General features: G+C 54.5%; 1 protein-coding gene across 2 annotated transcripts in view; it reads left to right on the top strand.

Moving 5' to 3' along the window:
• The window catches only part of LOC142907875 (uncharacterized), a 119,806-nt gene that overhangs the window by 16,914 nt on the left and 80,661 nt on the right, over positions 1 to 22,231 (top strand). For both annotated transcript variants that reach the window (XM_076057778.1, XM_076057779.1), the window contains exons 4-5: positions 12,196 to 12,302; positions 20,835 to 20,920. In XM_076057778.1, the coding sequence (XP_075913893.1) occupies positions 12,196 to 12,302; positions 20,835 to 20,920 (193 nt within the window). The remainder of the gene's footprint in view (positions 1 to 12,195; positions 12,303 to 20,834; positions 20,921 to 22,231) is intronic.

Raw genomic sequence — 22,231 nt, 5'->3', positions numbered from 1 at the left:
AATTGGCGGAGCCAGGAGATTGAATACCTACCCTCGGGGCTCCTCCAGAAACAACGAAAAGCCACTACGGATGGCCACGTGGAATGTTCGAATGCTCACTGCGGAGGAGAGGCTGCCACTCCTCTGTTGGGAGCTGGACCGGTACCGCCTGGATCTCTGTGGCATTCAGGAGGTCCGGTGGACCGGTTCTGGCTCCTGCCACCATGAGGGGTGGACAGTCCTCTACTCGGGGCAGCAGACTGCCAAACAACAGGGTGTGGCTCTTCATTTGAACAAAAGAATGAAGGGGGCGTGGGAGCGTGGAGGTGAGGTGTGGGAAGCTGTAAGCCCCAGGCTACTTTGGGCTCGCCTTCCCATCAACCGGAGGCGAGGAGTGGTGGTCGTGGTTACTTATGCCCCCGCCGAAGACAAACATCCGTGGAGGGATGCAGGCAAAGCCGATGAGTCAGATGCCTTCTATGACCTGTCACAGGTGCTGGCTAAAGTGGCCTCTCGGGATAGAGTCATCATGTTGGGTTATTTCAATGCCCGAGTTGGTCATGATGCTGGCACCTGGTCTGGAGTGATTGGAGGGCATGGGCACGATCAGCTCAATAACAACGGTAGGAGGCTGCTAGATTTTGGTGCAGCCCATGGGCTTGTAATTACCAACACGCTGTTCTGGCATCGGCGCATCCACACAACATCATGGATGCATGCCGGGTCCAAGCAAGAACATCTGCTGGACTACATAGTAACGGACCAGCGGATGCGAGCCCATGTCCTTGACACCAGGACCTACCGTGGAGCTGATCTGCCCTCTGACCATCGACTAGTCATCTGTAAGATGCGCCTGCCATTTTTCCACTCCAGTGGTGGGTGTACACCCAGGACCCCATTCCAACCTAAAGTGGCCTGGTCTCAGTTATCTGATGAAAGTTGCAAGCGAAAATTTCATCATCGCTTACGGCTGGGGTTGGCATCGTCCCCCACTCCTCCTGATGTCGAGGGTAAATGGGCGAGGTTTAGGACTGTGACTCATGCAGCTGCAATGGCTGCTTTGGGTACGCGGTCCAGACCTTCTCAAACACCCTGGCTACAGAATCCCACGTCAGAGAATGAGGAGGAACTCCATCAAAAAAGTAACCTGCAGCGCCACACCTATTACCATTATTCGGGGAAAAAAACGGTGATCCAATCTCCGATCCCCAGGAACAGGTTTGCAGATTTGCTGAGCATTTCTGTGAGGTCCTGGGGGAGGGAAAATCCCTCAGCCAGGAAAACATCGTGGCACAAAGTGAGGATGACCCTGCTGAGGCTGCGGTGCCTCAAATATTGGAAGAAGTCACCCGCTGTGAGTGGCTGGCTGAAGTGTCATCTGTTAAGGAAGTACTGAAGGCGATCCAGAGTCTGAGACCTGGAAAGGCACCGGGCAGAGATGATCTCCCAAGCGAAATGCTGAGGGAGGGTGGCGTTTGTGCACAGACTGCCCTACGTGACATCATAACAACAGTCTGGACCACTGGACAGGTTCCGCAGGATTGGAAGGATGCCCTGGTGGTCCCCATCTTTAAGAAGGGGGACCGCACAGACTGTAACAACTACAGGGGCATCTCACTCCTCAGTGTGCCGGGAAAGGTCTTGGCAAGGATTATTCAACATCGCCTTGCCAGGCACGCTGAGGAGAGGCTTGCAGAGCCCCAGTGTGGTTTCAGGAAAGGGCGGTCCTGCACAGATGCCATATTTTCTGTCCGTCTGCTACAGCAGAGATGTAGGGAATTCCAGCAAGACCTACATCTCTGCTTTATTGACCTGGTCAAGGCCTATGATACCATCAGTAGGCCTGGGCTCTGGGTTGTTCTTCGTGCTTTTGGAGTACCTGATCCTCTGCTCACGATCATTAAGGACCTTCATGATGGTGAAAGGGCCCGGGTAAAACTATGTGGCCGGGAGTCAGAGCCATTCCCTGTACACCTTGGGGTGCGACAGGGATGTCCTCTGGCTCCCACATTATTTAACATCTATTTTGACCACGTAGTTCGTGAAGCCTTCAATAGCTGTACTGGGGGAATCTCCATATGGTACAGATATAATGGGAGGCTGATCGATGCCCGGGTGCGGTCAAGGGATAGCTCCCTATTGCTCAACCACGTTATGTATGCCGATGATTTGGTAATAGCTGCTCATTCAGAGGAGGAGTTGGAGACGCTGCTGCTGAGACTGGAGCGTGCCACTAAGAGATGGGGCCTTACCATCAGCCCCACCAAAACTAAGCACCTACCTGGGTATTTTGTATCATCGGACACTCCACCCCCACAACTCCCAATCGGTGATGGGGCAGTTGTGGAGAGAGTGTAGAGTTTCCCATACCTGGGCAGTGTGCTTATGACCAGCTCCAGTTTAACAGCAGAGGTCTCACTCCGAATCAGTTGAGCGGCAATATATTTTCATCGGTTGCGTAACGCTGTGTGGAAGCTACCTGGTCTGTCGCTCCGCACTAAGCTTCAGGTCTTCTCAGCCACGGTCATTCCCTCCCTTCTCTACACTTGCGAAACGTGGACCCCCCTAATAGAACATCTTCGCCGGTTAGAAACATTTAGGCTAGCCTGCCTACGATCCATCCTGGGTTTAACCAGGCTGGATTGTGTGAGGAGCTCACAAATCCTTGAAAGATCTGGGCAAGGTCCCATCGGTGAGCTCCTCCGGCGGGCAAGGCTGCGTTGGCTGGGTCATGTAGCCCGCATGCCCAGTCACCGCATGCCGAAACAGCTTTTGTTCGGCCGGATGGAGGGGGCTAAACGGGCGCGGCACGGGCTAGAGTAGAGATGGAGTGATGTGGTACAGGAGGACGTGGAGCTGAGTGGACTTGCCGATGACTGGTACCAGCGGTGTCAAGATCGGCCTCTGTGGAGGAGGCTCGTGAAGGACGCTACTGGGCAGTTGGAGGCAGTCGCCCTCCAACAACAACGGAGGGCGGAGGAGCGATGCTCACAACAACGAGCGGAGCGCCGGGTGGCTAAAGCACAGCAGGTTGGCACAGTAGGGGGCACAGGTGGTGCATCAGCCAGTCATCACAGTCAGTCGACCCGTGGCACCTGCTGGGTCTGCCCCGTGACCTCCTGCCAGCGGGCGGTCGACACTTCACGTGGTGATGATGATGGTGATGATGGTCGTGGTGGTGGTGATGGTGATGATGGTGAATGTGGTTAGTCTTGATGATGGTGGTGATGGTGGTGATGATGGTGATGGTGGTAATGATGGTCGTGGTGGTGATGGTGATGATGGTGATGGTGGTTAGTCTTGATGATGGTCGTGGTGGTAATGGTGATGCTGGTAGTAACAGTAATGACGATGGTGGTGTGGTGGTGGTGATGGTGGTGATGATGGTGGTGATGGTAGTCACAGTGATGGTGGTGTTTGTGTGGTACGCGCACAGCGAGTGTGATGGTGATGATGGTGGTGATGGTGGTGGTGATGGTGTGATGGTGGTGCTGGTGGTAGTGATGATGGTGATGATGATGATGGAGTGTGATGGTGATGATGATGATGGTGATGATGATGGAGTGTGATGGTGGTGATGATGGAGTGATGGTGGAGTGTGATGGTGAATGATGATGGTGGTGATGGTGATGATGATGATAGTGATGGTAGTGATGATGGTGATAGTGATGGTAGTGATGGTGATGATGGTGGAGTGTGATAGTGATGATGATGATGATATTGATGGTAGTGATGATGGTGATGATGGTAGTGGTTATGGTGATGATGGTGGAGTGTGATGGTGATGATGATGATGGTGGTGATGGTGATGATAGTGATGATAGTGATGGTAGTATTGATGGTGATGATGGTAGTGATGATGGTGAATGATGATGGTAGTGGTGATGGTGATGATGATGGTAGTGGTGATGGTGATGATGGTAGTGGTGATGGTGATGATGATAGTGATGGTAGTGATGGTGATGATGGTGATGATGGTAGTGGTGATGGTGATGATGGTAGTAGTGATGGTAGTGATGGTGATGATGATGGTGTTGATGGAGTGTAGTGATGGTGAATGATGATGGTAGTGGTGATGGGCTCTGGAGATATTTTCTAAAAATACCTCCAGCTGGTGTTGGGTGGCTGAAACTCACCACGTGTGTGTGTGTGGTGTGTGTATGTGTGTATGTAGGTGTGTGTGTGGTGTGTGTATGTGTGTGTAGGTGTGGGTGTGTGTGTGGTGTGGGTGTGGTGTGTATGTAGGTGTGTGTGTGTGGTGTGTGTGGTGTGTGTGTAGGTGTGTGTGTGTGGTGTGTGTGTGGTGTGTGTGTGTAGGTGTGGGTGTGTGGTGTGGTGTGTGTGTGTGGTGTGTGTATGTAGGCGTGTGTGTGTGTGTGGTGTGTGTGTATGGTGTGTGTGGTGTGTGTGGGTGTGGTGATGTGTGTGTGGTGTGTGTAGTGTGTGGTGTGTGTGTATGGTGTGTGTGGTGTGTGTGTAGGTGTGCATGTGTGGTGTGTGTGTGTGTGGGTGTGGTGATGTGTGGTGTGTGTGTAGTGTGTGGTGTGTGTGTATGGTGTGTGTGGTGTGTGTGTAGGTGTGCATGTGTGGTGTGTGTGTGGTGTGTGTGTGTGGTGTGTGTGGGTGTGGTGTGGGTGTAGGTGTGTGTGTGGTGTGTGTGGTGTGTGTGTGTGGGTGTGTGGTGTAGTGTGTATGTGGTGTGTGTGTGTGTGGTGTGTGTGTATGGCATGTGTGTGGTGTGTGGGTGTGTAGGTGTGTGTGGTGTGTAGGTGTGTGTATGTATGTGTGTGGTGTGGGTGTGTAGGTGTGTGTATGTGTGTGTGGTGTGTAGGTGTGTGTATGTATGTGTGTGGTGTGTGTGTGGGTGTGTGGGTGTGTAGGTGTGTGTATGTGTGTGGTGTGTGTGGTGTGTAGTGTGTGTGTGGTGTGTGTGGGTGTGTTGTGTGTGTAGGTGTGTGTGTGTGTGGTGTGTGTGTGTGTGGTGTGTGTGTATGGTGTGTGTGTGTAGGTGTGGGTGTGTGGGGTGGTGTGTGGGGTGTGTATTTGTGTGTGTAGATGTGTGTATGCATGTGTGTGGTGTGTGCGTGTGTAGGTGTGTGTATGTATGTGTGTGGTGTGTGTGTGGGTGTGTAGGTGTGTGTATGTGTGTGGTGTGTGTGGTGTGTAGTGTGTGTAGTGTGGTGTGTGTATGTATGTGTGTGGTGTGTAGTTTGTGTAGTGTGGTGTATGTATGTATGTGTGTGGTGTGTGTGTGTGGTGTGTAGTGTGTGTGTAGGTGTGTGTATGTATGTATGTGTGTGTAGGTGTGTGTGTGTGTATGTTTGTATGTGTGTGGTGTGTGTAGTGTGGTGTGTATGTAGGTGTGTGTATGTGTGTGTGTGGTGTGTAGGTGTGTGTATGTAGGTGTGTGTATGTGTGTGGGTGTGTGGGTGTGTAGGTGTGTGTATGTGTGTGGTGTGTGTGGTGTGTAGTGTGTGTGTGGTGTGTGTGGGTGTGTTGTGTGTCTGGTGTGTGTGTGTGTGGTGTGTGTGTGTGTGGTGTGTGTGTATGGTGTGTGTGTGTAGGTGTGGGTGTGTGGGGTGGTGTGTGGGGTGTGTATTTGTGTGTGGTGTGTGTGTATGGCATGTGTGTGGTGTGTGGGTGTGTGGGTGTGTAGGTGTGTGTGGTGTGTAGGTGTGTGTATGTATGTGTGTGTGTGGGTGTGTAGGTGTGTGTATGTGTGTGGTGTGTGTGGTGTGTAGTGTGTGTAGTGTGGTGTGTGTATGTATGTGTGTGGTGTGTAGTTTGTGTAGTGTGGTGTATGTATGTATGTGTGTGGTGTGTGTGTGTGGTGTGTAGTGTGTGTGTAGGTGTGTGTATGTATGTATGTGTGTGTAGGTGTGTGTGTGTGTATGTTTGTATGTGTGTGGTGTGTGTAGTGTGGTGTGTATGTAGGTGTGTGTATGTGTGTGTGTGGTGTGTAGGTGTGTGTATGTAGGTGTGTGTATGTGTGTGTGGTGTGTGGGTGTGTAGGTGTGTGTATCTATGTGTGTGGTGTGTGTCTGTGTGTGTATCTGTGTGTGTGTCTGTGTGTATGTCTGTGTGTGTGTGTGTGTCTGTGTGAGTGAGTGTGTGTGTGTGAGTGAGTGTGTGTGTGACTGAGTGTGTGTGTGTGTCTGTGTGTAGCGGTTAGCGCTACGCTGTGCTATGCACCTGGCGACCCGGGTTCGATTCCTGCTCACGGCCAACATCAGTGACGATTATCTGAACCGGTCCCGGGCCTCCCCTAGGTCGACTCAGCCTCAAATGAGTACCTGGTGCGGTGTGTAAACATCGCCACTAGGGAGACAAAGGCGGTCGGGCGTGGTGCTGGCCACCCACCCCCTCGTGTACCGTTCCGGCCTTCATAGGTGCTCGCTAACAGCACTTGCCCCTACAGGCTATATGGGGGATCTTTGTCTTTGTATGTATGTGTGTGGGTGTGTAGGTGTGTGTATGTATGTGTGTGGTGTGTGTGTGTGTAGGTGTGTGTATGTATGTGTGTGGTCTGTAGGTGTGTAGGTGTGTGTATGTATGTGTGTGGTGTGTAGGTGTGTAGGTGTGTGCATGTATGTGTGTGGTGTGTAGGTGTGTGTGGGTGTGTGGGTGTGTGGGTGTGTAGGTGTGTGTAGATGTGTGTATGCATGTGTGTGGTGTGTGGGTGTGTAGGTGTGTGTATGTATGTGTGTGGTGTGTAGGGGTGTGTATGTGTGTGGTGTGTAGGTGTTTAGGCGTGTGTGGTGTGTGGGTGTGTAGGTGTGTGTAGATGTGTGTATGCATGTGTGTGGTGTGTGGGTGTGTAGGTGTGTGTATGTATGTGTGTGGGTGTGTAGGTGTGTGTATGTATGTGTGTGGTGTGTAGGTGTGTAGGTGTGTGTGGTGTGTGGGTGTGTAGGTGTGTGTAGATGTGTGTATGCATGTGTGTGGTGTGTGGGTGTGTAGGTGTGTGTATGTATGTGTGTGGTGTAGTGTGGTGTGTGTGTGGTGCGTGTAGTGTGGTGTGTGTATGTATGTGTGTGGTGTGTGTGTGTGTGGTGTATGTGTGTGTGTGGTATGTGTGTGTGGTGTGTGTGTGGTATGTGTGTGTGGTGTGTGTGTGTGTGGTGTGTGTGGTGTGTGTGTGGTGTGTGTGTGTATGGTGTGTGTATGTGTGAGGTGTGTGTGTATGTGTGTGGTGTGTGTGTATGTGTGGTGTGTGTATGTCTGGCCTGGCACAAGCGTCGAGGTGACGTCACCGCCACTTAGTGTCGAATGGCGGTTGTTGTTGTGTTGGTATGTGTGTGTGAGTGTATATGTGTGTGAGTGTATATATGTGTGTGAGTGTATATGTGTGTGTGAGTGTATATGTGTGTGAGTGTGTGTCATACACTCACCCTTCCCGTCTCTCTCCCTGTCCCCGTGTCTCTGTCCGCGTGTCCCAGCGGCAAGCTGGTGTCTCTGTGTCTCCGTGTCTCTCTGTCCCCGTGTCTCCCTGTCCACGTGTCCCAGCGGCACGCTGGTGTCTCCGTGTCTCTGTGTCGCTGTGTCTCTGTGTCTCTGTCTCCCTGTCCGCGTGTCTCCCTGTCCGCGTGTCCCAGCGGCACGCTGGTGTCTCCGTGTCTCTGTGTCTCCGTGTCTCTGTCTCCCTGTCCCCGTGTCTCCCTGTCCCCGTGTCTCAGCGGCAATATGGTGTCTCTGTGTCTCTGTCTCTCTGTGTCTCTGTGTCTCTGTCTCCCTGTCCCCGTGTCTCAGCGGCAAGCTGGTGTCTCTGTGTCTCTGTCTCTCTGTGTCTCTGTGTCTCTGTCTCCTTGTCCCCGTGTCTCAGCGGCAAGCTGGTGTCTCTGTGTCTCTGTCTCTCTGTGTTTCTGTCTCTCTGTCCCCGTGTCTCAGCGGCAATATGGTGTCTCTGTGTCTCTGTCTCTCTGTGTCTCTGTGTCTCTGTGTCTCTGTCTCCCTGTCCCCGTGTCTCCCTGTCCCCGTGTCTCAGCGGCAATATGGTGTCTCTGTCTCTCTGTCCCCGTGTCTCCCTGTCCCCGTGTCTCTCTGTCCGCGTGTCTCAGCGGCAAGCTGGTGTCTCCGTGTCTCCGTGTCTGTCTCCCTGTCCCTGTCTCTGTCCCCGTGTCTTAGCGGCAAGCTGGTGTCTCTGTGTCTCTGTGTCTCCGTGTCTCCCTGTCCCCGTGTCTCAGCGGCAAGCTGGTGTCTCCGTGTCTCTGTGTCTCCGTGTCTCTGTCTCTCTGTCCCCGTGTCTCTCTGTCCCCGTGTCTCAGCGGCAATATGGTGTCTCTGTCTCTCTGTCTCTCTGTCCCCGTGTCTCAGCGGCAATATGGTGTCTCTGTCTCTCTGTGTCTCTGTCTCCCTGTCCGCGTGTCTCAGCGGCAAGCTGGTGTCTCCGTGTCTCTGTCTCTCTGTATCTCTGTCTCCCTGTCCCCGTGTCTCTGTCTCCGTGTCTCAGCGGCAATCTGGTGTCTCTCTGTCCCCGTGTCTCAGCGGCAAGCTGGTGTCTCCGTGTCTCTGTCTCTCTGTCTCCCTGTCCCCGTGTCTCCCTGTCCCCGTGTCTCAGCGGCAAGCTGGTGTCTCCGTGTCTCTGTGTCTCTGTCTCCCTGTCCCCGTGTCTCAGCGGCAAGCTGGTGTCTCTGTGTCTCTGTCTCTCTGTGTCTCTGTGTCTCTGTCTCCCTGTCCCCGTGTCTCAGCGGCAAGCTGGTGTCTCTGTGTCTCTGTCTCTCTGTGTCTCTGTCTCTCTGTCCCCGTGTCTCAGCGGCAATATGGTGTCTCTGTGTCTCTGTCTCTCTGTGTCTCTGTGTCTCTGTGTCTCTGTCTCCCTGTCCCCGTGTCTCCCTGTCCCCGTGTCTCAGCGGCAATATGGTGTCTCTGTCTCTCTGTCCCCGTGTCTCCCTGTCCCCGTGTCTCTCTGTCCGCGTGTCTCAGCGGCAAGCTGGTGTCTCCGTGTCTCCGTGTCTGTCTCCCTGTCCCTGTCTCTGTCCCCGTGTCTTAGCGGCAAGCTGGTGTCTCTGTGTCTCCGTGTCTCCCTGTCCCCGTGTCTCAGCGGCAAGCTGGTGTCTCCGTGTCTCTGTGTCTCCGTGTCTCTGTCTCTCTGTCCCCGTGTCTCTCTGTCCCCGTGTCTCAGCGGCAATATGGTGTCTCTGTCTCTCTGTCTCTCTGTCCCCGTGTCTCAGCGGCAATATGGTGTCTCTGTCTCTCTGTGTCTCTGTCTCCCTGTCCGCGTGTCTCAGCGGCAAGCTGGTGTCTCCGTGTCTCTGTCTCTCTGTATCTCTGTCTCCCTGTCCCCGTGTCTCTGTCCCCGTGTCTCAGCGGCAATCTGGTGTCTCTCTGTCCCCGTGTCTCAGCGGCAAGCTGGTGTCTCCGTGTCTCTGTCTCTCTGTCTCCCTGTCCCCGTGTCTCCCTGTCCCCGTGTCTCAGCGGCAAGCTGGTGTCTCCGTGTCTCTGTGTCTCTGTCTCCCTGTCCCCGTGTCTCAGCGGCAAGCTGGTGTCTCTGTGTCTCTGTGTCTCCGTCTCCGTGTCTCCCTGTCCCCGTGTCCCAGCGGCAAACTGGTGTCTCTGTCTCCCTGTCTCTGTGTCTCTGTGTCTCAGCGGCAAGCTGGTGTCTCTGTGTCTCCGTGTCTCTGTGTCTCCGTGTCTCTGTCTCCCTGTCCCCGTGTCTCCCTGTCCCCGTGTCTCAGCGGCAAGCTAGTGTCTCTATGTCTCCGTGTCTCTGTGTCTCTGTGTCTCCGTGTCTCTCTCTCCCTGTCCCCGTGTCTCCCTGTCCCCGTGTCTCAGCGGCAATATGGTGTCTCTGTCTCTCTGTCCCCGTGTCTCCCTGTCCCCGTGTCTCTCTGTCCGCGTATCTCAGCGGCAAGCTGGTGTCTCTGTGTCTCCGTGTCTCTGTGTCTCTGTCTCCCTGTCCCTGTCTCTGTCCGCGTGTCTCAGCGGCAAGCTGGTGTCTCCGTGTCTCTGTGTCTCTGTGTCTCCGTGTCTCTGTGTCTCTGTCTCCCTGTCCCCGTGTCTCAGCGGCAAGCTGGTGTCTCCGTGTCTCTGTGTCTCTGTGTCTCCGTGTCTCCGTGTCTCTGTCTCTCTGTCCCCGTGTCTCAGCGGCAAGCTGGTGTCTCTGTGTCTCCGTGTCTGTCTCCCTGTCTCCCTGTCCCCGTGTCTCAGCGGCAAGCTGGTGTCTCTGTGTCTCTGGCTCCGTGTCTCCCTGTCCCCGTGTCCCAGCGGCAAGCTGGTGTCTCTGTGTCTCCGTGTCTCTGTCTCCCTGTCCCCGTGTCTCAGCGGCAAGCTGGTGTCTCTGTGTCTCTGTCTCCCTGTCTCTGTCCCCGTGTCTCAGTGGCAAGCTGGTGTCTCCGTGTCTCTGTCTCCCTGTCTCCCTGTCCCCGTGTCTCAGTGGCAAGCTGGTGTCTCTGTGTCTCCGTGTCTCCCTGTCCCTGTCCCCGTGTCTCAGTGGCAAGCTGGTGTCTCTGTGTCTCTGTCTCCCTGTCCCTGTCCCCGTGTCTCAGCGGCAAGCTGGTGTCTCTGTGTCTGTCTCCCTGTCCCTGTCTCTGTCCCCGTGTCTCAGCGGCAAGCTGGTGTCTCTGTCTCTCTGTCCGCGTGTCTCAGTGGCAAGCTGGTGTCTCCGTGTCTCTGTCTCCGTGTCCCTGTCCCCGTGTCTCAGCGGCAAGCTGGTGTCTCTGTCTCCCTGTCTCTGTGTCTCTGTGTCTCAGTGGCAATCTGGTGTCTCTGTGTCTCTGTCTCCCTGTCCCCGTGTCTCCGTGTCTCTGTCTCCCTGTCCCCGTGTCTCAGCGGCAAGCTGGTGTCTCTGTGTCTCTGTCTCCCTGTCCCTGTCTCTGTCCCCGTGTCTCAGTGGCAAGCTGGTGTCTCTGTCTCTCTGTCCCCGTGTCTCAGTGGCAAGCTGGTGTCTCCGTGTCTCTGTCTCCGTGTCCCTGTCCCCGTGTCTCAGTGGCAAGCTGGTGTCTCTGTGTCTCCGTGTCTCCCTGTCCCCGTGTATCAGTGGCAAGCTGGTGTCTCTGTGTCTCCGTGTCTCCCTGTCCCTGTCCCTGTCCCCGTGTCTCAGCGGCAAGCTGGTGTCTCTGTGTCTCCGTGTCTCCCTGTCCCTGTCCCCGTGTCTCAGCGGCAAGTTGGTGTCTCCGTGTCTCTGTGTATCCGTGTCTCAGCGGCAAGCTGGTGTCTCTGTGTCTCTCCCTGTCCCCGTGTCTCACTGTCCCCGTGTCTCTGTCCCCGTGTCTCAGCGGCAAGCTGGTGTCTCTGTCTCCCTGTCTCTCTGTCCCCGTGTCTCAGCGGCAAGCTGGTGTCTCCGTGTCTCTGTCTCCGTGTCTCCCTGTCCGCGTGTCTCAGCGGCAAGTTGGTGTCTCCGTGTCTCTGTCTCTCTGTCCGCGTGTCTCAGCGGCAAGCTGGTGTCTCTGTGTCTCCGTGTCTCTGTCTCCCTGTCTCCCTGTCCCCGTGTCTCAGCGGCAAGTTGGTGTCTCCGTGTCTCTGTCTCCGTGTCTCTGTCCCCGTGTCTCAGTGGCAAGCTGGTGTCTCTGTGTCTCCGTGTCTCTGTCTCCCTGTCCCCGTGTCTCAGCGGCAAGCTGGTGTCTCTGTGTCTCCGTGTCTCCCTGTCCCTGTCCCCGTGTCTCAGCGGCAAGTTGGTGTCTCCGTGTCTCTGTCTCCGTGTCCCTGTCCCCGTGTCTCAGCGGCAAGCTGGTGTCTCTGTGTCTCCGTGTCTCCCTGTCCCTGTCCCCGTGTCTCAGTGGCAAGCTGGTGTCTCCGTGTCTCTGTCTCCCTGTCTCTGTCCCCGTGTCTCAGTGGCAAGATGGTGTCTCTGTCTCCCTGTCTCTGTGTCTCTGTGTCTCAGTGGCAATCTGGTGTCGCTGTGTCTCTGTCTCCCTGTCCCCGTGTCTCCGTGTCTCTGTCTCCCTGTCCCCGTGTCTCAGCGGCAAGCTGGTGTCTCTGTGTCTCCGTGTCTCCCTGTCTCTGTCCCCGTGTCTCAGTGGCAAGCTGGTGTCTCTGTGTCTCTGTGTCTCTGTCTCCGTGTCTCCCTGTCCCCGTGTCTCAGTGGCAAGCTGGTGTCTCTGTGTCTCCGTGTCTGTCTCCCTGTCCCTGTCTCTGTCCGCGTGTCTCAGCGGCAAGCTGGTGTCTCTGTGTCTCCGTGTCTGTCTCCCTGTCCCTGTCTCTGTCCGCGTGTCTCAGCGGCAAGCTGGTGTCTCTGTGTCTCTGTGTCTCTGTCTCCGTGTCTCTGTCCGCGTGTCTCAGCGGCAAGCTGGTGTCTCCCAAGTGGAAGACGTTCAAGGGGCTGCGTCTCCTTTGGAAAGACAAAATCCGCCTGAACAACGCCATCTGGCGAGCCTGGCACCTGCAGTGTGAGTAGTGTACAGTGGGTGTACAGTGTGTACAGTGTGTGTACAGTGTGTGTGTACAGTGTGTGTGTGTCTGTGTGTGTGTGTCTGTGTGTGTGTCTCTGTGTGTCTGTGTGTGTCTGTGTGAGTGTGTCTGTGTGTGTGTCTGTCTGTGAGTGTGTGTCTGTGTGTGTGAGTGTGTGTGTGTCTGTATGTGTATGTGTGTGTACGGTGTGTGTGTGTATGTGTGTGTGTGTCTGTGTGTGTGTGTGTGTGTCTGTGTGTGTGTCTCTGTGTGTCTGTGTGTGTCTGTGTGAATGTGTCTGTGTGTGTGTGTGTCTGTGTGTGTGTGTCTGTGTGTCTGTGTGTGTGTGTCTGTGTGTGTGTGTGTCTGTGAGTGTGTGTTTGTGTGTGTGTGTGTCTGTGTGTGTGTCTGTGTGTGTCTGTGTGTGTGTCTGTCTGTGAGTGTGTGTCTGTGTGTGTGAGTGTGTGTGTGTCTGTGTGTGTATGTGTGTGTACGGTGTGTGTGTGTATGTGTGTGTGTGTCTGTGTGTGTGTGTGTGTCTGTGTGTGTGTCTCTGTGTGTCTGTGTGTGTCTGTGTGAATGTGTCTGTGTGTGTGTGTGTGTCTGTGTGTCTGTGTGTGTGTGTCTGTGTGTGTGTGTCTGTGAGTGTGTGTTTGTGTGTGTGTGTGTCTGTGTGTGTGTCTGTGTGTGTCTGTGTGTGTGTCTGTGTGTGTGTGTCTGTGTGTGTGTCTGTGTGTGTCTGTGTGTGTGTGTGTCTGTGTGTGTGTGTGTCTGTGTGTGTGTCTGTGTGTGTGTCTGTGTGTGTGTCTGTGTGTGAGTGTGTGTGTGTCTGTGTGTGTGTCTGTGTGCGTGTCTGTGTGTGTGTCTGTGTGTCTGTGTGTGAGTGTGTGTGTGTCTTTGTGTGTGTGTCTGTGTCTGTGTGTGTGTCTGTGTGTGTGTCTGTGTGTGTGTCTGTGTGTGAGTGTGTGTGTGTCTTTGTGTGTGTGTCTGTGTCTGTGTGTGTGTATGTGTGTCTGTGTGTGTGTCCGTGTGTGTGTCTGTGTGTGTCTGTGTGTGTGTCTGTGTGTGTGTCTGTGTGTGAGTGTGTGTGTGTCTGTGTGAGTGTGTGTGTGTCTGTGTGTATGTGTCTGTGTCTGTGTGTCTGTGTGAGTGTGTGTGTGTCTGTGTGTGTCTGTGTGTGTGTATGTGTGTGTCTGTGTGTGTGTATGTGTGTGTGTCTGTGTGTGTGTCTGTGAGTGTGTGTGTGTGTCTGTGTGTGTGTGTCTGTATGTGTCTGTGTGTGAGTGTCTGTATGTGTGTGTAGTGTAGCGGGTAGCGCTACGCTGCGCTGTGACCTGAGTTCGATTCCCGCTCACGGCCAACACCGCCGGTGACGGCGATTATCTGCACCGGTACCCGGGCCTCCCCTAGGTCGACTCAGCCTCAAATGATAAGTGGCTGGTGCTGTGGTGTGTGCTGAACATCGCGAGCACAGTGGGGAGAGACAAAGGCGGCCGGGGCGTAGTTGTGGTGGCGCCAGCCTTCACAGCCACTGCTGCTGCTACTCGCCACTAACTAACAGCACTTGCCCCTACAACACTACTAGAGGCTACCTGGGGGAGCTTTGTCTCTGTGTCTATGGGCGCTGCTGCTGCTGACAGCACTTGCCCCTACAGCACTGCTAGAGGCTACCTGGGGGAGCTTTGTCTTTGTGTCTATAGGCGCTGCTGACAGCACTTGCCCCTGCTAGAGCTAGAGGCTACCTGGGGGCTCTTTGTCTTTGTGTCTATGGGTGCTGCTGCTACTCACAGCACTTGCCCCTGCTAGAGCTAGAGGCTACCTGGGAGCTCTTTGTGTCTATAGACGCTGCTACTGACAGCACTTGCCCCTACAGCACTGCTAGAGGCTACCTGGAGGCTCTTTGTCTTTGGCAGACGTCACGAGGCAGAGCAACTAACAACACTTGCCCCTACTAGAGCTAGAGGCTACCTGGGGGCTCTTTGTCTTTGGCAGACGTCACGAGGCAGAGCAACTAACAGCACTTGCCCCTGCTACTGCCAGAGGCTACCTGGGGGCTCTTTGTCTCTGGTAGACGTCACGAGGCAGAGCAACTAACAGCACTTGCCCCTGCTACTGCTAGAGGCTACCTGGGGGCTCTTTGTCTTTGGTAGACGTCACGAGGCAGAGCAACTCACAGCACTTGCCCCTGCTACTGCTAGAGGCTACCTGGGGGCTCTTTGTCTTTGGTAGACGTCACGAGGCAGAGCAACTAACAGCACTTGCCCCTGCTACTGCTAGAGGCTACCTGGGGGCTCTTTGTCTTTGGTAGACGTCACGAGGCAGAGCAACTAACAGCACTTGCCCCTGCTACTGCTAGAGGCTACCTGGGGGCTCTTTGTCTTTGGCAGACGTCACGAGGCAGAGCAACTAACAGCACTTGCCCCTGCTACTGCTAGAGGCTACCTGGGGGCTCTTTGTCTTTGGTAGACGTCACGAGGCAGAGCAACTAACAGCACTTGCCCCTGCTACAGCTAGAGGCTACCTGGGGGCTCTTTGTCTTTGGTAGACGTCACGAGGCAGAGCAACTAACAGCACTTGCCCCTGCTACAGCTAGAGGCTACCTGGGGGCTCTTTGTCTTTGGTAGACGTCACGAGGCAGAGCAACTCACTGCACTTGCCCCTGCTAGAGCTAGAGGCTACCTGGGGGCTCTTTGTGTCTATAGACGCTGCTACTGACAGCACTTGCCCCTACAGCACAGCTAGAGGCTACCTGGGGGCTCTTTGTGTCTATGGGTGCTGCTGCTACTCACAGCACTTGCCCCTGCTACTGCTAGAGGCTACCTGGGGGCTCTTTGTCTTTGGTAGACGTCACGAGGCAGAGCAACTAACAGCACTTGCCCCTGCTAGAGCTAGAGGCTACCTGGGGGCTCTTTGTCTTTGGTAGACGTCACGAGGCAGAGCAACTAACAGCACTTGCCCCTGCTAGAGCTAGAGGCTACCTGGGGGCTCTTTGTCTTTGGTAGACGTCACGAGGCAGAGCAACTAACAGCACTTGCCCCTGCTAGAGCTAGAGGCTACCTGGGGGCTCTTTGTCTTTGGTAGACGTCACGAGGCAGAGCAACTAACAGCACTTGCCCCTGCTACTGCTAGAGGCTACCTGGGGGCTCTTTGTCTTTGGTAGACGTCACGAGGCAGAGCAACTAACAGCACTTGCCCCTGCTACTGCTAGAGGCTACCTGGGGGCTCTTTGTCTTTGGTAGACGTCACGAGGCAGAGCAACTAACAGCACTTGCCCCTGCTACTGCTAGAGGCTACCTGGGGGCTCTTTGTCTTTGGTAGACGTCACGAGGCAGAGCAACTAACAGCACTTGCCCCTGCTACTGCTAGAGGCTACCTGGGGGCTCTTTGTCTTTGGTAGACGTCACGAGGCAGAGCAACTAACAGCACTTGCCCCTGCTAGAGCTAGAGGCTACCTGGGGGCTCTGTGTCTTTGGTAGACGTCACGAGGCAGAGCAACTAACAGCACTTGCCCCTGCTAGAGCTAGAGGCTACCTGGGGGCTCTGTGTCTTTGGTAGACGTCACGAGGCAGAGCAACTAACAGCACTTGCCCCTGCTAGAGCTAGAGGCTACCTGGGGGCTCTGTGTCTTTGGTAGACGTCACGAGGCAGAGCAACTAACAGCACTTGCCCCTGCTAGAGCTAGAGGCTACCTGGGGGCTCTTTGTCTTTGGTAGACGTCACGAGGCAGAGCAACTAACAGCACTTGCCCCTGCTAGAGCTAGAGGCTACCTGGGGGCTCTTTGTCTTTGGTAGACGTCACGAGGCAGAGCAACTAACAGCACTTGCCCCTACAGCACAGCTAGAGGTTATCTCTGGGGGCTCTTTGTGTCTATGGGTGCTGCTGCTACTCACAGCACTTGCCCCTGCTACTGCTAGAGGCTACCTGGGGGCTCTTTGTCTTTGGTAGACGTCACGAGGCAGAGCAACTAACAGCACTTGCCCCTACTACAGCTAGAGGCTACCTGGGGGCTCTTTGTCTTTGGTAGACGTCACGAGGCAGAGCAACTCACAGCACTTGCCCCTGCTACTGCTAGAGGCCACCTGGGGGCTCTTTGTCTTTGGTAGACGTCACGAGGCAGAGCAACTAACAGCACTTGCCCCTGCTACTGCTAGAGGCTACCTGGGGGCTCTTTGTCTTTGGTAGACGTCACGAGGCAGAGCAACTAACAGCACTTGCCCCTACTACAGCTAGAGGCTACCTGGGGGCTCTTTGTCTTTGGTAGACGTCACGAGGCAGAGCAACTCACAGCACTTGCCCCTGCTACTGCTAGAGGCCACCTGGGGGCTCTTTGTCTTTGGTAGACGTCACGAGGCAGAGCAACTAACAGCACTTGCCCCTGCTAGAGCTAGAGGCTACCTGGGGGCTCTTTGTCTTTGGTAGACGTCACGAGGCAGAGCAACTAACAGCACTTGCCCCTGCTACTGCTAGAGGCCACCTGGGGGCTGTTTGTCTTTGGTAGACGTCACGAGGCAGAGCAACTCACAGCACTTGCCCCTGCTACTGCTAGAGGCTACCTGGGGGCTCTTTGTCTTTGGTAGACGTCACGAGGCAGAGCAACTCACAGCACTTGCCCCTGCTACTGCTAGAGGCCACCTGGGGGCTCTTTGTCTTTGGTAGACGTCACGAGGCAGAGCAACTAACAGCACTTGCCCCTGCTAGAGCTAGAGGCTACCTGGGGGCTCTTTGTCTTTGGTAGACGTCACGAGGCAGAGCAACTAACAGCACTTGCCCCTGCTACTGCTAGAGGCCACCTGGGGGCTCTTTGTCTTTGGTAGACGTCACGAGGCAGAGCAACTCACAGCACTTGCCCCTGCTACTGCTAGAGGCTACCTGGGGGCTCTTTGTCTTTGGTAGACGTCACGAGGCAGAGCAACTCACAGCACTTGCCCCTGCTACTGCTAGAGGCCACCTGGGGGCTCTTTGTCTTTGGTAGACGTCACGAGGCAGAGCAACTCACAGCACTTGCCCCTACTACAGCTAGAGGCTACCTGGGGGCTCTTTGTCTTTGGTAGACGTCACGAGGCAGAGCAACTAACAGCACTTGCCCCTGCTACTGCTAGAGGCTACCTGGGGGCTCTTTGTCTTTGGTAGACGTCACGAGGCAGAGCAACTCACAGCACTTGCCCCTGCTACTGCTAGAGGCCACCTGGGGGCTCTTTGTCTTTGGTAGACGTCACGAGGCAGAGCAACTCACAGCACTTGCCCCTGCTAGAGCTAGAGGCTACCTGGGGGCTCTTTGTCTTTGGTAGACGTCACGAGGCAGAGCAACTAACAGCACTTGCCCCTGCTACTGCTAGAGGCCACCTGGGGGCTCTTTGTCTTTGGTAGACGTCACGAGGCACAGCAACTCACAGCACTTGCCCCTGCTACTGCTAGAGGCTACCTGGGGGCTCTTTGTCTTTGGTAGACGTCACGAGGCAGAGCAACTAACAGCACTTGCCCCTACTACTGCTAGAGGCTACCTGGGGGCTCTTTGTCTTTGGTAGACGTCACGAGGCAGTGCAACTAACAGCACTTGCCCCTACTACTGCTAGAGGCTACCTGGGGGCTCTTTGTCTTTGGTAGACGTCACGAGGCAGAGCAACTTACAGCACTTGCCCCTGCTACTGCTAGAGGCTACCTGGGGGCTCTTTGTCTTTGATAGACGTCACGAGGCAGAGCAACTAACAGCACTTGCCCCTGCTAGAGCTAGAGGCTACCTGGGGGCTCTTTGTGTCTATGGGTGCTGCTGCTACTGACAGCACTTGCCCCTGCTACTGCTAGAGGCTACCTGGGGGCTCTTTGTCTTTGGTAGACGTCACGAGGCAGAGCAACTAACAGCACTTGCCCCTACTAGAGCTAGAGGCTACCTGGGGGCTCTTTGTGTCTATAGACGCTGCTACTGACAGCACTTGCCCCTACAGCACAGCTAGAGGTTATCTCTGGGGGCTCTTTGTGTCTATGGGTGCTGCTGCTACTGACAGCACTTGCCCCTGCTACTGCTAGAGGCTACCTGGGGGCTCTTTGTCTTTGGTAGACGTCACGAGGCAGAGCAACTAACAGCACTTGCCCCTGCTACAGCTAGAGGCTACCTGGGGGCTCTTTGTCTTTGGTAGACGTCACGAGGCAGAGCAACTAACAGCACTTGCCCCTGCTACAGCTAGAGGCTACCTGGGGGCTCTTTGTCTTTGGTAGACGTCACGAGGCAGAGCAACTCACAGCACTTGCCCCTGCTAGAGCTAGAGGCTACCTGGGGGCTCTTTGTGTCTATGGGTGCTGCTGCTACTGACAGCACTTGCCCCTGCTACTGCTAGAGGCTACCTGGGGGCTCTTTGTCTTTGGTAGACGTCACGAGGCAGAGCAACTCACAGCACTTGCCCCTGCTAGAGCTAGAGGCTACCTGGGGGCTCTTTGTCTTTGGTAGACGTCACGAGGCAGAGCAACTAACAGCACTTGCCCCTGCTACTGCTAGAGGCTACCTGGGGGCTCTTTGTCTTTGGTAGACGTCACGAGGCAGAGCAACTAACAGCACTTGCCCCTGCTACTGCTAGAGGCTACCTGGGGGCTCTTTGTCTTTGGTAGACGTCACGAGGCAGAGCAACTAACAGCACTTGCCCCTGCTAGAGCTAGAGGCTACCTGGGGGCTCTTTGTCTTTGGTAGACGTCACGAGGCAGAGCAACTAACAGCACTTGCCCCTGCTACTGCTAGAGGCTACCTGGGGGCTCTTTGTCTTTGGTAGACGTCACGAGGCAGAGCAACTAACAGCACTTGCCCCTGCTACTGCTAGAGGCTACCTGGGGGCTCTTTGTCTTTGGTAGACGTCACGAGGCAGAGCAACTAACAGCACTTGCCCCTGCTACTGCTAGAGGCTACCTGGGGGCTCTTTGTCTTTGGTAGACGTCACGAGGCAGAGCAACTCACAGCACTTGCCCCTGCTAGAGCTAGAGGCTACCTGGGGGCTCTTTGTCTTTGGTAGACGTCACGAGGCAGAGCAACTCACAGCACTTGCCCCTGCTAGAGCTAGAGGCTACCTGGGGGCTCTTTGTCTTTGGTAGACGTCACGAGGCAGAGCAACTAACAGCACTTGCCCCTGCTACTGCTAGAGGCTACCTGGGGGCTCTTTGTCTTTGGTAGACGTCACGAGGCAGAGCAACTAACAGCACTTGCCCCTGCTAGAGCTAGAGGCTACCTGGGGGCTCTTTGTCTTTGGTAGACGTCACGAGGCAGAGCAACTCACAGCACTTGCCCCTGCTAGAGCTAGAGGCTACCTGGGGGCTCTTTGTCTTTGGTAGACGTCACGAGGCAGAGCAACTCACAGCACTTGCCCCTGCTACAGCTAGAGGCTACCTGGGGGCTCTTTGTCTTTGGTAGACGTCACGAGGCAGAGCTACTAACAGCACTTGCCCCTGCTACTGCTAGAGGCTACCTGGGGGCTCTTTGTCTTTGGTAGACGTCACGAGGCAGAGCAACTCACTGCACTTGCCCCTGCTACTGCTAGAGGCTACCTGGGGGCTCTTTGTCTTTGGTAGACGTCACGAGGCAGAGCAACTCACAGCACTTGCCCCTGCTAGAGCTAGAGGCTACCTGGGGGCTCTTTGTCTTTGGTAGACGTCACGAGGCAGAGCAACTCACAGCACTTGCCCCTACTACAGCTAGAGGCTACCTGGGGGCTCTTTGTCTTTGGTAAACGTCACGAGGCAGAGCAACTAACAGCACTTGCCCCTACTACAGCTAGAGGCTACCTGGGGGCTCTTTGTCTTTGGTAGACGTCACGAGGCAAAGCAACTCACAGCACTTGCCCCTACTAGAGCTAGAGGCTACCTGGGGGCTCTTTGTCTTTGGTAGACGTCACGAGGCAGAGCAACTAACAGCACTTGCCCCTGCTAGAGCTAGAGGCTACCTGGGGGCTCTTTGTGTCTATAGACGCTGCTACTGACAGCACTTGCCCCTACAGCACAGCTAGAGGCTACCTGGGGGCTCTTTGTGTCTATGGGTGCTGCTGCTACTCACAGCACTTGCCCCTGCTACTGCTAGAGGCTACCTGGGGGCTCTTTGTCTTTGGTAGACGTCACGAGGCAGAGCAACTCACTGCACTTGCCCCTGCTACTGCTAGAGGCTACCTGGGGGCTCTTTGTGTCTATAGACGCTGCTACTGACAGCACTTGCCCCTACAGCACAGCTAGAGGTTATCTCTGGGGGCTCTTTGTGTCTATGGGTGCTGCTGCTACTGACAGCACTTGCCCCTGCTACTGCTAGAGGCTACCTGGGGGCTCTTTGTCTTTGGTAGACGTCACGAGGCAGAGCAACTAACAGCACTTGCCCCTGCTACTGCTAGAGGCTACCTGGGGGCTCTTTGTGTCTATAGACGCTGCTACTGACAGCACTTGCCCCTACAGCACAGCTAGAGGTTATCTCTGGGGGCTCTTTGTGTCTATGGGTGCTGCTGCTACTGACAGCACTTGCCCCTACAGCACAGCTAGAGGCTACCTGGGGGCTCTTTGTCTTTGGTAGACGTCACGAGGCAGAGCAACCCGGTGTGCAACTTCGTGACGCCGCTGGAGGGCAGCGAGGACGCTCAGAAGACTGGGATGGCCGAGGTGGGAGGTCATCAGCAGCATCATCAGCATCATCATCAGCATCAGCAGCATCAGCATCAGCAGCATCAGCACCAGCATCATCATCAGCAGCATCAGCAGCAGCATCAGCAGCATCAGCATCATCATCAGCATCATCAGCATCATCATCATCAGCAGCATCATCATCAGCAGCAGCATCAGCATCAGCAGCAGCATCAGCATCAGCAGCAGCATCATCATCAGCATCATCGTCAGCAGCATCATCATCAGCATCATCATCAGCATCATCAGCAGCATCATCACCATCAGCAGCAGTAGCAGTATCATCATCAGCAGTATCAGTATCATCATCAGCATCATCATCACCAGCATCATGAGCAGCCGCAGCATCATCAGCATCATCAGCAGCAACAGCAGTATCAGTAGCATCATCATCAGCAGCAGTAGCAGCATCATCAGCAGCAGCATCATCATCAGCAGTATCAGCATCATCATGATCATCAGCAGCAGCATCATGATCATCAGCAGCAGCAGCGTCATCATCAGCAGCAGCAGCATCATCAGCACTAGCAGCATCATCATCAGCAGTATCAGTATCAGCAGCAGCAGCACCATCATCATCAGCAGCAGCATCATCATCAGCAGTAGCAGCATCATCAGCATCATCATCAGCAGCAGCATCATCATCATTAGAATCATCAGCAGCAACATCATCATCAGTAGAATCATCATCATCACCACCATCATCATCAGTAGAATCATCATCAGCATCATCATCAGTAGAATCATCATCACCACCATCATCATCAGTAGAATCATCATCAGCATCATCATCAGTAGAATCATCATCATCAGTAGAATCATCATCAGCAGCATCATCATCAGTAGAATCATCATCACCACCATCATCATCAGTAGAATCATCATCATCATCATCACCACCATCATCATCAGTAGATTCATCATCAGGAGATTCATCATCATCAGCAGTAGCAGCATCATCATCAGCATCATCAGCAGCAGTATCAGTAGCATCATCATCAGCAGTAGCAGCATCATCATCAGCAGTATCAGCATCATCATCATCATCAGCAGTATCAGTATCATCATCAGCATCATCATCATCAGCAGTATCAGTATCATCAGCATCATCATCAGCAGTAGCAGCATCATAATCAGCAGCAGTATTAGTATCATCAGCAGCAGCAGCATCATCAGCAGTAACAGCATCATCAGCAGCAGCATCAGCAGCAGCATCATCAGCAGCAGCATCATCAGCATCAATATCATCAGCAGCATCATCATCAGCAGCATCATTATCAGTAGCGGCAG

This window comes from Petromyzon marinus, chromosome 84 (genome assembly GCF_048934315.1).
Source record: "Petromyzon marinus isolate PM22_M1 ecotype Great Lakes invasive population chromosome 84, UKy_Petmar_22M1.pri1.0, whole genome shotgun sequence".
In the NCBI taxonomy this organism is placed as follows: domain Eukaryota; kingdom Metazoa; phylum Chordata; class Hyperoartia; order Petromyzontiformes; family Petromyzontidae; genus Petromyzon; species Petromyzon marinus.
This window is presented reverse-complemented; position numbering and strand designations above follow the sequence as displayed.